Raw genomic sequence first — 13,133 nt, forward strand, 5'->3', positions numbered from 1 at the left:
ACACCGGCCCGTTCGGCATTTATCTTTTACAAGCAATCGTACGATTCTCGGTGGGTTTTCAAACATGTTCCTAAGATAAAAGTCTTCCACACACCTTGCGATTATCATACGATCGCTGGGTTTCCCGCGATTATCGTACGATAATCGCAAGGTGTGTGGGCACCTTTAGTTTTAAAATACTACAAGCAGTGAATCTGACATTCACCAAACATTCGCTGCAAGTCAATCTTCCAGATACATGTGTTTTAAATGGTAGTGATTGATTTTATCACCAGTGAACATTTGGTGATTGTTATGTTCACTGCTTAGCATTACAGTAGATACAAAATGTGATATTAATAACAAATGGGGAAAGGAGAAGCGCCTCAAATAACAATAAAGTGGACAAAAAACTCCTGGGTTCCAGCGTCAATCTATAATAAGCAAAGTTCCCCGAAAATACGGAATCCCAAAATAGGAGCTGTCTATAATAATCAAACAGGTAATGATAATGTAACAAAATTTTAATGAGAATTAATAATAAAAGTAGAAAAACATATAAATACACCTACTGACAAAGAACATCTAAAATCAATTAAAATGACAAACAAGTCCTCCCTGATATCGCCCTGTGTTGATTGATGTAGATGAGAATCTAGTGACCGTTAGTGATGGTCACAAAGAGTCACTGATATTGGACACAAGCGCTGTGTTAGGCAAGCAAATACTCAGTATCAAAGAAAAGAAAAAGAAGGAATTACTCACTTCTGATGTGGTTTAGGTGGTGAGACAATTCCTAACAAAAAAGACTTCAAGCATGCATGAGGTAATGGTCACAATGGCTGTCCCAGACTGCTGGTCCCTGGTTTCAGCAACTTTATTTTCCTGTATGTTGGTATAATTGCTGCGAGGCCTGCTGTGGATCCTCCATGTCGGCTCCTGCCTATGAAGTGGTATTCAGACCTGTGTTTGATAACAAAGCTGGAAAGTTGTATTCCATATGTGCGGCCGCACTAACGAATGCAGTTGAATGGAGATCCACGAGGAGTGTAGTTTTCTCTTAGTGGGTCCAGTCAGCATGGATTTAGCCAAAGAGGAGTGAACAGATAGTATTCAGAGTGAAGGTAGTACTGTCAGATCCACCATGATTTGGTTGGTTTGCTTTGCCATCAGTGTCCCCAAAGGGATCCCGTATATCCAGCAGAGTCTGCAGAGTAAAATCATGGGCACACAGGGAGGGCTGCACACACGTTTAACCCTAACGTTTCACCCCTACACACAGGGGCTTCCTCAGAGGGACGTGTCAAAAATTTGATATTATTGTATTATTTGTTCCATTTTATGACATGTAAATTACATTAATGGCACAAAACACTGCAAAGTTATTTACAAATAGAATTAAATTAGGTATTTAAGTCATTTTTTCACACTTACAGCCATCATGTTTCCAAAAAGGTTTTAATGTTGCTCTAACTGACATCATATGCTAAGTAAAGATGACACTTTTAATCTAGGCATGAATAAATAATACAAATAATAATAAAATAGTGTTGTTACTCAGTAGAGCTTCCGAACACTATTTGAAAGCTTCACTTTACACAATGATGGCTGCAGGTGCTGCTGTGATTTGTTGGCAATAGCAGAGGGGCACTTCATTGAAGTTTTTTTTAGTTTTGAATGGTAAAGGAAAGGTTTAGAAACTCTGTTGGATTTTATTGCTGTCTGGGGCTTTCTTGAAGAAATGTAATTTCACCTCCTGTCCTAATAACTATACAGGAAGTGAGGGAGAGTCTCATTAACAGGTACACAGACACAAATAAAAACCTGACAGGGATTTTAACACTTCTTCATTCTACTAAAATAGGTGAAGAATTAAACATGAATGTATTTGAATTAAATTCTGACATACTCAGTTGTAGTATGTAAAGAAGCAGCAGAATAATAATGCAGGCCAACACAGGTGCCTTCATGTCAGTTGTCCAAAGGTGCCCATGTACCCTCTAAACCTGGGGTGCTGTATCATGCAACTTTTAACTTCCATTACAAAGACTCCACTCTGCCTCTGGCACCTCTCTCTTGGCCAATGGCATTTCCAATTGCAGGGATTGGCCAGTGGTGATACACAGGAGGAGAAAGGGATGAGGCTGAACACTGTGCTCCTAAATAAAGTTAGTTTTACATTTTACAGTGTTCTAGATAGCTCCATAACTTAAGATATGTGCAAGTACCCCTTGCAGGGAAAAAAATAGTATTACTGGTGTGACGGACCGCCTGGTACCCCGACTGGGTACCTCCGCCAAAGAGCGTCTCCTGCCCCCAAACCCCACTCTCAGCCAGCGGATTTGCAGTAACCAGCCCCTAACCCCCAATCACGAGGCAAAACTCATGTTGAAGGTTCAACATAGAAAGAGCAACTCCTTTATTAAACAAAGGACATTCACTTTTGAGACACTGGGAGGGCTACAACCCCTCCCCTCCCTTCCCCCTCATGACAAACACAGATAACAGGGAATCAGACATTTACATACACAGTCACAGTACAATAGGGTGAGCATCAGATAACAGGTGAGGGGGGGGGGAAGCTATGCAACTTCTACACAACTGACTTCACTTAATTAAGTCTCCATTTTGAATAGACAAACCATGTGGCCAAGTCCTTGTCCTCCACCATTTTAAAACATATATTTCCCAGAGGGCAACAGTCACTGTCTGCATATAAAATGTACATCTAGCCCCAAAATCTCCTGTTCTCTTGCTGGGCCATAATCGGTGGGTAAGAGGCCAGTCTGCAGCCCCCTCCAACTAGCACAGTGACGGTGCAGTCCGTCACAACTGGATCAGTTAATATAGTCACTGACAGATTATTTGTGATGATACATGTTTTTTTATTTAGTCATTTTCACAAAGCAGAGATCACCTTGTTCACTTCATATAGTCTTGAATTATTTATAATTCATCCTTTACAATCCCCTTTTAGCATATACAGCATGTATTTAGCAAAAATGTGTACAACCAATCATGGCAAAGTCATGTCACACTGTGTGTGTGTCAGTTGGTTGTTTTGGCACAGACCAAAAGATCTCATTCCTTCCCTAATTTGAACATGTTAAATGTTCTCGTATTGTACTGTGTAATATTTTCACGCCATGTTTAATAAAGTCACATACAAAATTGAGTTTTTTTTTATAGTTTATGAAACTGGCTCTAAACATTTTAGAGCAGGGCAGTCATATTGTCCAAATATGCCCCCTAGAAATTATGTATAGATATGTGTGAACTAAACCAAGTTCTCTTTGAGGATGTTTGCTGAACACTAAAAAAATATATCTGCAAACCCCGAATACAGCACTCAAACCTCATTGATGTCTATGGGAAACAAATCTTGTAATATTTTTCTTGCCTTTTTCAAGGTCAATTTGCAAGCTTTCATTAAAACTGTGCACGGATAGCTGGGCACTGTCGTGGGGGACATGTACCGTGATGCCAGCCATATTTGGTCAATGATGTCACCTGTCATACTTGACTGGTTTGTAAACATTCTGGGGTCTGGTATGGATTATAAAAAGGGCGATCCCATGCAAAAAAAACAAAAAGTTGGCATAGGGCTCCCAGATATCATTCCTTCCCCCTCTAAATGAGAAAAGGGTGCATAGTAAAATAAATGTGAATAGTAGAAAACAACACCCACACTGTAGAACAAATATTTTATTTTTTTAAAAAATGTCAAAAGTCCAACAATGCAAATCCAATGTCAGTGCAAATCCAGCAATGTAGATGTAGCAGACTTACCCGTCCCTCGCTCCGTGATCGGTGCAGGCTTCCACCACGTCATTGCGGACATCACCAGGCCCCTCCTCCTCTGTCTTTTTAAGCTGCAGGATTCAATTCCCCGGCGTTCGAGCAAGGGAGAACACACCCGGAAATACCGCTCCTACCCCACACGCTGAACCTGCCTTATACCTGTCTCACACCTGCCTCAGACACCCTGATCTCTGCAGACTCTGAATATTGCCTCAATATCAAACTTCACTCGCTTGACAGAGTTACTAGATTGTATTTCCTGCATGCCAGTTCTACCATTGTGGAGCAGCACCCCTGACTGCCTATTGGGGTTACATTGCACTTAGCATCCACAGAGATCATTCACTACAAAGGACTCTTAACCAGGCAAGTCCAAGTTCCAGATTGATTGCCAGCGCAATACTTCTAAACCGCAAGTACTAAATTTACCAAACGGAATACCAAATGACTGTCTATGAAATATTCCCCCTGATATAAAATATCCTCTCACTGTTCTACTATCAAGTTGATTGCATGTTGAATATTCCTGATTGAAACTGCTTATTTATCCATCTGCATTACTCAGTATGTGTGATACTCTTCCCGCACTTGCAATCTGTTAGCCTGTGATACACTTCCCGCGCTTGCATTCTGTTAGTCTCCAGGGAAGCTGGACATAGCTCATTGCCTAAAGCAAGTAGAACCCCTCCACATCACATCCTCACTGTGAGTCATCACACACAGGAGTGCCTCGTGTGTTACAGAAGATCCATAATCAATTACAATTAACAAAGCCTTGATGACCTGCTAACACAAACACGGTGACCTACTGAGCATCCTCTCCTGCCAGACTCCAGTCACAAATGACAGCCATCCATCTGGCTGCGGAATGTCAGCAAACTGGCTGGAGATGATAGCTAACATCACTGACCATATACTGTAGGGTCATAATCGTATTTAGTCAATGGCGTCACCTGAGATGTCTGCCGCCTTGTTAACTATTTGAGCTGGTGCTCTCCATAAATGCTACCGCCATTAAATGAATGGGTTGATGCTTTCATATTTGCAGATAGATAATATAATTGTATAACATATTTAACAATAAGAAGAACATTATAACTTTTTACATGGAGGAATTTGTGGCAAATCAGCAGTTTTGTTCCCTGCTTCCAACACTGCTCGATGTTATTCAGCATTACATTAAAAAATATTTCTTAAAACGGGACGGTTTAACAATCACATTGTTTTTTTGTAGTTTGTGAACTGCCTCATATCAAAGTGGTCAATTTGAATAGATATTGCAAATGATGTTAATATTAATAAGAATTATAAAAGAAAAATTACATATCTATGCACATTGTCCAACTTACTCTCTTGGTTAGGGTGACAGAGGGCCACATGGATTGAATGGAACACGGGGAGAAGATGGATGCCCAGGAGCCAGAGGACTAAAGGCAAGTCTATGGTTTTACTGGCTATGCAAAATATGTATTATTACTGTATTATCTATGCATCTTATTGCATTGCACACTGCACAATGTAGTCATCTTTAAGTATAGAAGTTAGACTCAAATCTCTATGCTCCCATCAATATCTGGTACATATTTGTTGGACCTTCTTATGAAATTATAGGTAAAACATAAGCAGCCACGGAATTTTACCAAGAAGTTGCTAAATACATTTCTCTACATAGATTTGAAAGAATGTGAACACTTAGTCAGGTTAACATAACAGAATCAGGAATTAAGAAGAAACAGTATTCACAGGAGATATGTATAAATTTTTTATAACGAAAAAAAACAACCCTTTAGTAAATATGCAAGTATGAACAAGTATACTTGCAGTATTAGGGCAAATAACTCACTGTCTTTGCTTCTGTTCTGGCCAAGTAGCTCTGGGCTTTCTCTGGCTGCTTCACAGCCACCAGTGCGGTTTCCTGCTATACCCATAATCAACACCTTCTTCCTATGTCTAAATACCAGCCTGTAGATGATGCAAATCACATATGTAAGAGACACCGAATCCCGGCAACAGGCATCTTATACAAACACTCCACTATGCATGTGCAAGAGGCAGTGGGTTAGAAGATGAATACTAGATAAGCAAGATATTTTTTTAAGGTTCAGAGGCATAAAAGCTAACAGGAATTAGCACACTGGACAAAGTTTTGTTTTTAAGTGAAAGTTATAGTTTTAAGTGGATTTAAAGCCACAGTAGGTCACCAGGGCATTTGTCATAATGTGCAAGCGTGCACAGCAAGTTACAAATGCTGAACATGTACAATGTACTGCAAATACAAAAGTATTTTTGTCCTTCTTTTACTCTTTGTTCATCCATCCTAGCAAGACCAATAACAGTAACATTTTAATTAGGCTTCATTCAGATGGGACATATACATGCGTGTGGCATGTACGCCCCTAAAAGGGCCGATACTGGGAGGGTTAGGTGCTGCATGTAATTGCACGCAGCAGCCTGTTGTATGCTGTCATCCGTACACTTGACCTGTCACACGCGGTGTGCATCCAAGTGCGGGCACCTGGACCCGCAAGGGTATGTGGAAAACATAGGGGATAACAGGCTGCTGCTTGCAATTACACACAGCACCTGTCCCTCCCAGGATTGGCCTGTTTACATGTAGGCCCATCTAAATGAGGCCTTAAGGTCCACTTTAGAAAAAGAAAGAATTGAGTCTGCTAACTCTGCAATTCTTTGAATGAATTTCACATAGAAGAGCTTCCAAGTCTATGCGCTGTTCAAGACTTCAGCAGAAATGTTAATAATATTTATACGTAATTTGAAAGCATGATCCCTACAAAATAGGGATGCATATGGTAAAGACATAGGTGGACCATACACAAGTTTCTGTGATCAGTCCATCAGGAAAAAAATTAGACAACTTTATACCCATAGAGACTGTTCTTTTTGCATACACGTCTTTTTGCATAATCAACAGATATCAGAAGAAATGACCAAAACTTTGACAGCCATCGGATTAAGGTCCTGGCAGTCGGAGCTGATTTGTTCACTCATTTACTTACCGTGGCTTCTCAGGCTTTAACATGATGATGTCAGAATTGTTCCAGTTTGAGACAGTTGGACTCTATGTACTGGTGTCATTATTCATTATCTTTTATATTTATACTTCTTTTGTTTTATCTTTTTACAGGGTGCCAGAGGCTTTAGAGGGGACAAGGTAAGCTGTAACTGCATTTAGTAAAAGTTTGTCATAATTATTTATTTGATTTACATAAATCATTATTTGATTTATGGGTGTAACATGAATTAAGTATGTTTATGTTTAATCTGTCTTTCAGGGGGATGATGGGGAGAATGGAATTGATGGTGTACCCGGAGAACAGGTGAAATTAATGTTTCTAAAACATATTATTTGTACAATATAATAATTAATGCAGGATAAGAAAAAAAAATCCCAATGTGACACATTCCAGTTTAGACTTACAGTGATTCTCCTAATCAATAACCTCCCTGATCATTTTATTTGGAGAAGCTACTTGAAAAAATAAAAGACATCCAGTTCCAATGAAAACGTACTTGTCCCATACAAATTTTTTGTGTGTTTTCTATGTATTTCTGTGTAACTAGAAGGCAAATGTAAACAAACTGCACCCTACATAAACTGCTGAGACTGGCAGTAAATCCTGAACCTTTCTGACAAGGTTTGCACCTATAGTTAAAGGCACTGCAAAAGCAAAAAAAAAAGAATTAAAGTTTCATAAGATCAGGAATACATCTGTGAAAAAAATAATTTAAAAAACATTTAAGAATTGAGTATTGTTACAGGGTGAGCATGGAACATCTGGATTGACAGGAGAGTCCGGGAGCCCTGGAAGTCAGGTAGGTCAAATACATCTCTTGAGAATTATTTTTCAATGGTTCAGCTGCTTCGATTTAAAATTGCATTAGAAAATTTAGAGTGGATGCATTGCTTTCAAACTGTATATTAATTTAATATAGTGTGATGTGTTTTGTCAGGTATGGCCACAGCTATGCAAGGTGTAAGGGAAGTAAGAAGTGGCTTAAGTGGCTTGAGGTTCAGTGACCACCAGGGGGGCCCAGAATAACAATGCAAAATACTTTATATTGCTGACTAATCATCTTTCATAGCTACATAACTTTACCCCTAATACTAAAAATCACATCAGTATGCAGCTCTGCATGCTGATTTAAAGTCATCTTACATCCATTAGTTAAACACACTTGTTTTTAATTTACTTACAAATAGAGTTCGTCCACTTCCCGGTCCAGTTCTGGAACCAATGATATATGTGCCAAAGCGTTGCATCTTGGGCAAGTTACATCAGCAGAGCATTGCTGGGAAATCTCATCTGTACTCTCATGAGATCTCAGGGAAAGGCATTTTCCTCCCCTGAGATGATGTGCATGGTCACATGTCCTAGTCACATGTCTAGTTACATGTTCCAGAGTTCAAGGAAGTAAATGGAGAGTTGGTAACCCGCCCTTAGTTAACCACTGTCAGAAGACTGGGAAAGAAAGAGAAATAAGGTATGCAAAGAATAAAAAGCCGGCAATTATCTAGAAGTATGTGTTTGTAGATTGTCATTACTAAACACTTCTAAATGTGTATTTGTTGTTATTGGATATGGGTAACGTTTCTCTTTAACAGGGGGATGAAGGTTACAGCACCTGCCTGGCACATTTTTAGCATTAATAGTCCACCAAGACACATGCACTTTCATCCACCCTTCTGTGAAATTGTTTTCTTCTGCCATTTTTTTATATAAATGTTTTTTTTTTATCCCAGAATACCTTTTTCTCCCCATTCTAGGCATGATCTATGCATCTAAAGAATAGCCCATTTATTTTGCTTTGCCTAGGTTTGTCTACCAAAAAACATTATTTATTGATGGTGTGCTGTAATAGTTTATATTTGCTTCAAATATTTTAGGGGAAAAAAGGACCTCGAGGAGAATCAGGAGAAAGGGGTGAACCTGGATTTAGAGGAGACCTTGTAAGTATGGATCAATATCAAGTTTTTTCAAAGGCATGCTATTCTTTTGGAAGAATACAACTATTACAGCTGCAATTGTCACTGTTAGTCCATATAAAACAAACAATGAATACTGTATTTGTGTTTATGTAGCTGAAGAAATGCATTTTATAATCGGAACACTGTGATATATCATTACTAAACATATACCTTAAAGCAGGGGTGCCCATTAGGTAGATCGTGATCTACCAGTAACTCTCAAAGGTGATGCTGGTAGATCACGAAGGGTGTGAATTGGGGCCCCTTTATTCCATTTTGGTATATTTATTTAGCTGTGCACACATGATTACTTATTAGCCTGCGTCTGCTGAGCCAAGCTCCCTGACACCTTTTTGGTGGATACTGGTGGTTGAAGTGCTATGTATTACATCAAAGAATATTAGTTTACACAGCCTGTTGCAAAATACAGCAAGGTGGACAGAGCAGGGAGAGACAGGAGAGAGAGGAAAGACAGCCAGGAGAGAGAGAGCATGGAGAGACAGCCAGGGGAGAGAGCAAGGAGAGACAGCCAGGAAAGAGAGAGCAAGGAGAGACAGCCAAGAGAGCAAAGAGACAGCCAGGAGAAAGAACAAGGAATGACAGCCACGACAGAGTGGAGAGACAGCCAGGCCGATAAACAAGGAGAGACAGCCAGGAGAGCGAGGGAGTTTTTTTTTTTTGGTAGATCTCATGTAGCTCGTCATTTGAAAAGTAGATCTTAACAAAAAATTGTGGGCACCCCTGAAGTATAACTCTTGGCAAAAAAAATATTTAGGGGGCTATTCACAAAAGAGCTGAAGGATCCAGCCGTAGCTTCGGCTTATCCTTTAGCTCTCTTCGGCCGCCGGAGCCCTTCGGTTCAGTCGAGCTGAAGGGCTGCTGTACAGACTGTTCACAATAGCCCGTATAACAGCCAAAGGCAGCCAAGCGGCTCGGCCGAGGGCCGGCCTTTCGCACCACAAATGACAGCTGGGCAGAGCCAGCCATGATCTTACATCTGTTTTAAAGACAGATCAGCATTCCCATATGACCTGGGGACGCAAAACTGTCATTAAACAATAACAACTGGGCAGAGCCGGCCATGACGTCCGCCCAGTTGTTCATTGGCCGGGACCTGCTAGAAGACTCTAGCAGGTGCTGGCCAATAGGAGCCAGTTTTTTTATTTAACTATTTATTTACATTTTAAAAATATTTTTTTCAACCCTTTTTTTTAAAACTTTTTTCATTGATTTGCTATTCTGCTCGGTACCACAAAGCTATTCTGCTCTGTACCACGGAGGTACCGAGCAGAATAGCCAAGCCGAATGCCGCTCGGCGGCATTCGGCTATTCACTCACTGCCGTTCAGCCCCTATGTGAATAGGGGCGAACAGCAGCAAGTGAGCTGCCAAAGCTTCAGCTCAGCCGATCCAGATGTTGGATTGGCTGAGTCGAAGTCCTTCTGCACTTCAGCTCATCCAAACATGCAGAGCATGTTCGGGTGACCGAAGTACAGCCGAAGGCAGCTGATGTATGACTGAAATCAGCCGTACTGAACCTTAGTGAATAGCCGAACGTTCACTTCACTTTGGCTGGGTTATTCACTCAGCTGCCTTTGGCAGCTTTGTGAATAACCCCCTTAGTTTCAGGTAGAATGTGGAAGCCTGGAACCTCTTTTAGGTTATTGCTTTTTGGGTCCACATTGGGAAGATTTCCCCTCGCTTCTCTGGTGACCACTGTCTCTGGCACAGAAAGTAAGGTGAAATCTCTCCAATGAGGACACAGGCAACAATAAAACCTGATGGAGGAAGAAAAAAAAAGTATTGGCTGGAGTCCCACTGTAAACAAAACAGTTATAAAGCAGTTAATGTGACATTCAGCAAACATTCACTGCAGGTAAGTAAATCACTGTAGTTTAAAAGCATGACCAGGAAGATATTCATAGTGAATATTTGGTAAATTATTGGTAAATGTCACACAATCAAATGTGTGAATTGTTTTTCAGAATTATTATTTCTCAGTTATTCTGTAAAAACGACAATTTAGTGTTATAAAGAATAACATACTACATATATTTTTTAGGGGGAGCCTGGAATTAATGACAATGTACCTGGACCAAAAGGACGGAAAGGAAATCAAGGGCGACAGGTAAAAATAGAAAATGAGAGTTGGCATAGAGACTATGGATTTTGTTTGTTCATATATATATTAGCTTCCTTTCACTGCCTCTATCTCCCAACTTTGGCATCAAGCCCAACACCCCCTATTAAGAGAATAAAAATGTTTAGCCAAATAGCTTAAGGACTTTAAGGAAGAAGTGCTTGGTGAAATTATGGCAGATGGCACCACTGTATAGGTCAGGCATCTAAAATATGCTCACCAGCAAACCCAATAGCTTGCAAAGAACAACCATAATGCTCACATGTAGAAAAAGAGAAGTTTTGGAGCCTCATAGGACTCCTTAATCAGGCAACAGTGACAGCAACAGTTCACTGTTACCTGATGAAGGACTCATGTGAGGCTCCAAAACATAACTTTTTTCTACATGTGAGCATTCAAGTTGCTCTTTTAAAGCTATTGGGTGTGAAATTAAGCAACAACCTATATAAATGAAGCAAGAGAAGCACTTGTAAAATGTAGGAGACCTTTGAGATGATCTATATTCTTCATCATGTCTCCTGAATAAGAGTAGCTGGAGGAAGGTGGGAGCCAAAATGCCCCTAGAGGTTGATGCATGGAACAATCATGTGCTTTTATATGTGTATGTATGGGTGAATGATAATGCCAAATTGCAAATGGTTAAAGTGAAGGGCTATATAGGGTAAACTAGAGTAAATGAAAGGGAAAGTATGCTATAGATTAAAGACACAGAACTAGATATGCAGTTAGAGAGACTTTATGCGCCATTTCACTTTCCTGTTACAACAGCTATGCAGGGTGTCTAATTATGGCTGTGGCTGTTATTCAGCCCTGCCAGCACTGGTCACTACTGTGTGAGGGAAGGAAGCAGTATTTTTACTGAGAATAAACGGTATTTTAAACCATTTCCTAACAAAAATTGGTCAAATCATAACATGTGGACATACAGGCCTGTAAAGAGATAGAAAGGTATGAGACTTCAGCCACATGGCGACCACGTGACGATGCGCACACAATCGGAAATACGCACAAAGATGCACAAACGGCAGGCGCACAGGAAGTGACACAACAGGCATTAAGGAAATTACCTATTTAAACGAGCCTGCCCTGCTCACTGTGCTGATGGTCTTTCAACTGTGTGTGGTTGTTCCCTGTGCCCGTGATCCTGTTGAAGACTTTGCCTGTGACTCGGATTGTTTGGACTCCTCTTGATTGCTGCCTGCCCCTGACCTTGGCCTGTATCCTGGACTTGTTTATTGCCTCACGATTTTGTACCTTGCTGGCTCTGATCCTCTGTTCCTGCTTCCTGAATTGGCTGATCTGCACCTGTGCCTGATCCCACCTGTGGCATTCGTGCTCCTTGCTGTCCTTTCACACCCTGTTCTCACCTCCAGGGGGTGTAGGACACGAGAAGTAAGAGAAGCCTCCTCAACTATCGGTCTCTCACCAGGTACGTGATATAGGCCCTAAACTGGTAAACCCATTATACAGACTGTAATAAACACTTTGAAAGATATTATAGCAAAACATAATTATAGAAAGCCTGTACATAAACGTTAAACTTGAAACTACACTCACTTCATCTTTATTCTCTTTTACTGATCTCATGAAACGTAATCAGGTAAAAGCAAAATATAATCCTTAGTTACAGATTATAATGGAGAGGTTCAGTAGATATCTGTTTTATCCTAAATAGTTTAGGATTACCTAAAGTGGTATTTCAAAAATAAATCGGAAAATGTATTTTACAGGGTGAACCAGGGCAAGATGGCGTACAAGGAGAAACTGGAGATGATAGTCCAGAGGTAAAATATATATTGATTCCATAATGCTGTTCTTGTAACTAAAATATAATCTAAAGCCATATTAGGAAACTGGGTTATTTTCAGTTACCTCACCTTCCGAGCTGTGTAAAATATTGTTGGTGCAGAGCAATAGGGAACCCCACTACTGCAACCATCAACAAGAACAGAAAGCGCCACTAAAACAGTGTAAGAGTTAACTCGGTTGCAGAGAATATATCTATGCCTACCATGGCAATGAATCATATGATCATATAGCTACGTATTTGGTCATGGGATCTTAGATGAAGTGGAGGATCAGAGTCACAGCAGGCCTGACTAGTCAGTCCCAAAGCACCTACAACTGAGTTCATTTGAGTTCATTTAACAATGCCTAGGCTTATGGCCACTTGGCCAATTAGCCATAAGTATGGGTTATTATATTTTCAATAAAGGTACACTTCTTT

The 13,133-nt window shown here is 40.3% G+C and overlaps 1 protein-coding gene across 1 annotated transcript in view; it reads left to right on the forward strand.

Moving 5' to 3' along the window:
• Positions 1-13,133, forward strand: part of LOC108792064 (collagen alpha-6(VI) chain-like) — a 92,362-nt gene that overhangs the window by 52,996 nt on the left and 26,233 nt on the right. The window contains exons 15-21 of the mRNA XM_018562746.1: positions 5,142-5,213; positions 6,926-6,952; positions 7,074-7,118; positions 7,561-7,614; positions 8,687-8,749; positions 10,829-10,894; positions 12,637-12,690. Coding sequence (XP_018418248.1) covers positions 5,142-5,213; positions 6,926-6,952; positions 7,074-7,118; positions 7,561-7,614; positions 8,687-8,749; positions 10,829-10,894; positions 12,637-12,690 — 381 coding nt within the window. The remainder of the gene's footprint in view (positions 1-5,141; positions 5,214-6,925; positions 6,953-7,073; positions 7,119-7,560; positions 7,615-8,686; positions 8,750-10,828; positions 10,895-12,636; positions 12,691-13,133) is intronic.

Source organism: Nanorana parkeri, unplaced genomic scaffold (genome assembly GCF_000935625.1).
Source record: "Nanorana parkeri isolate BGI_ZX_2015 unplaced genomic scaffold, ASM93562v1 scaffold597, whole genome shotgun sequence".
Taxonomy (NCBI): Eukaryota; Metazoa; Chordata; class Amphibia; order Anura; family Dicroglossidae; genus Nanorana; species Nanorana parkeri.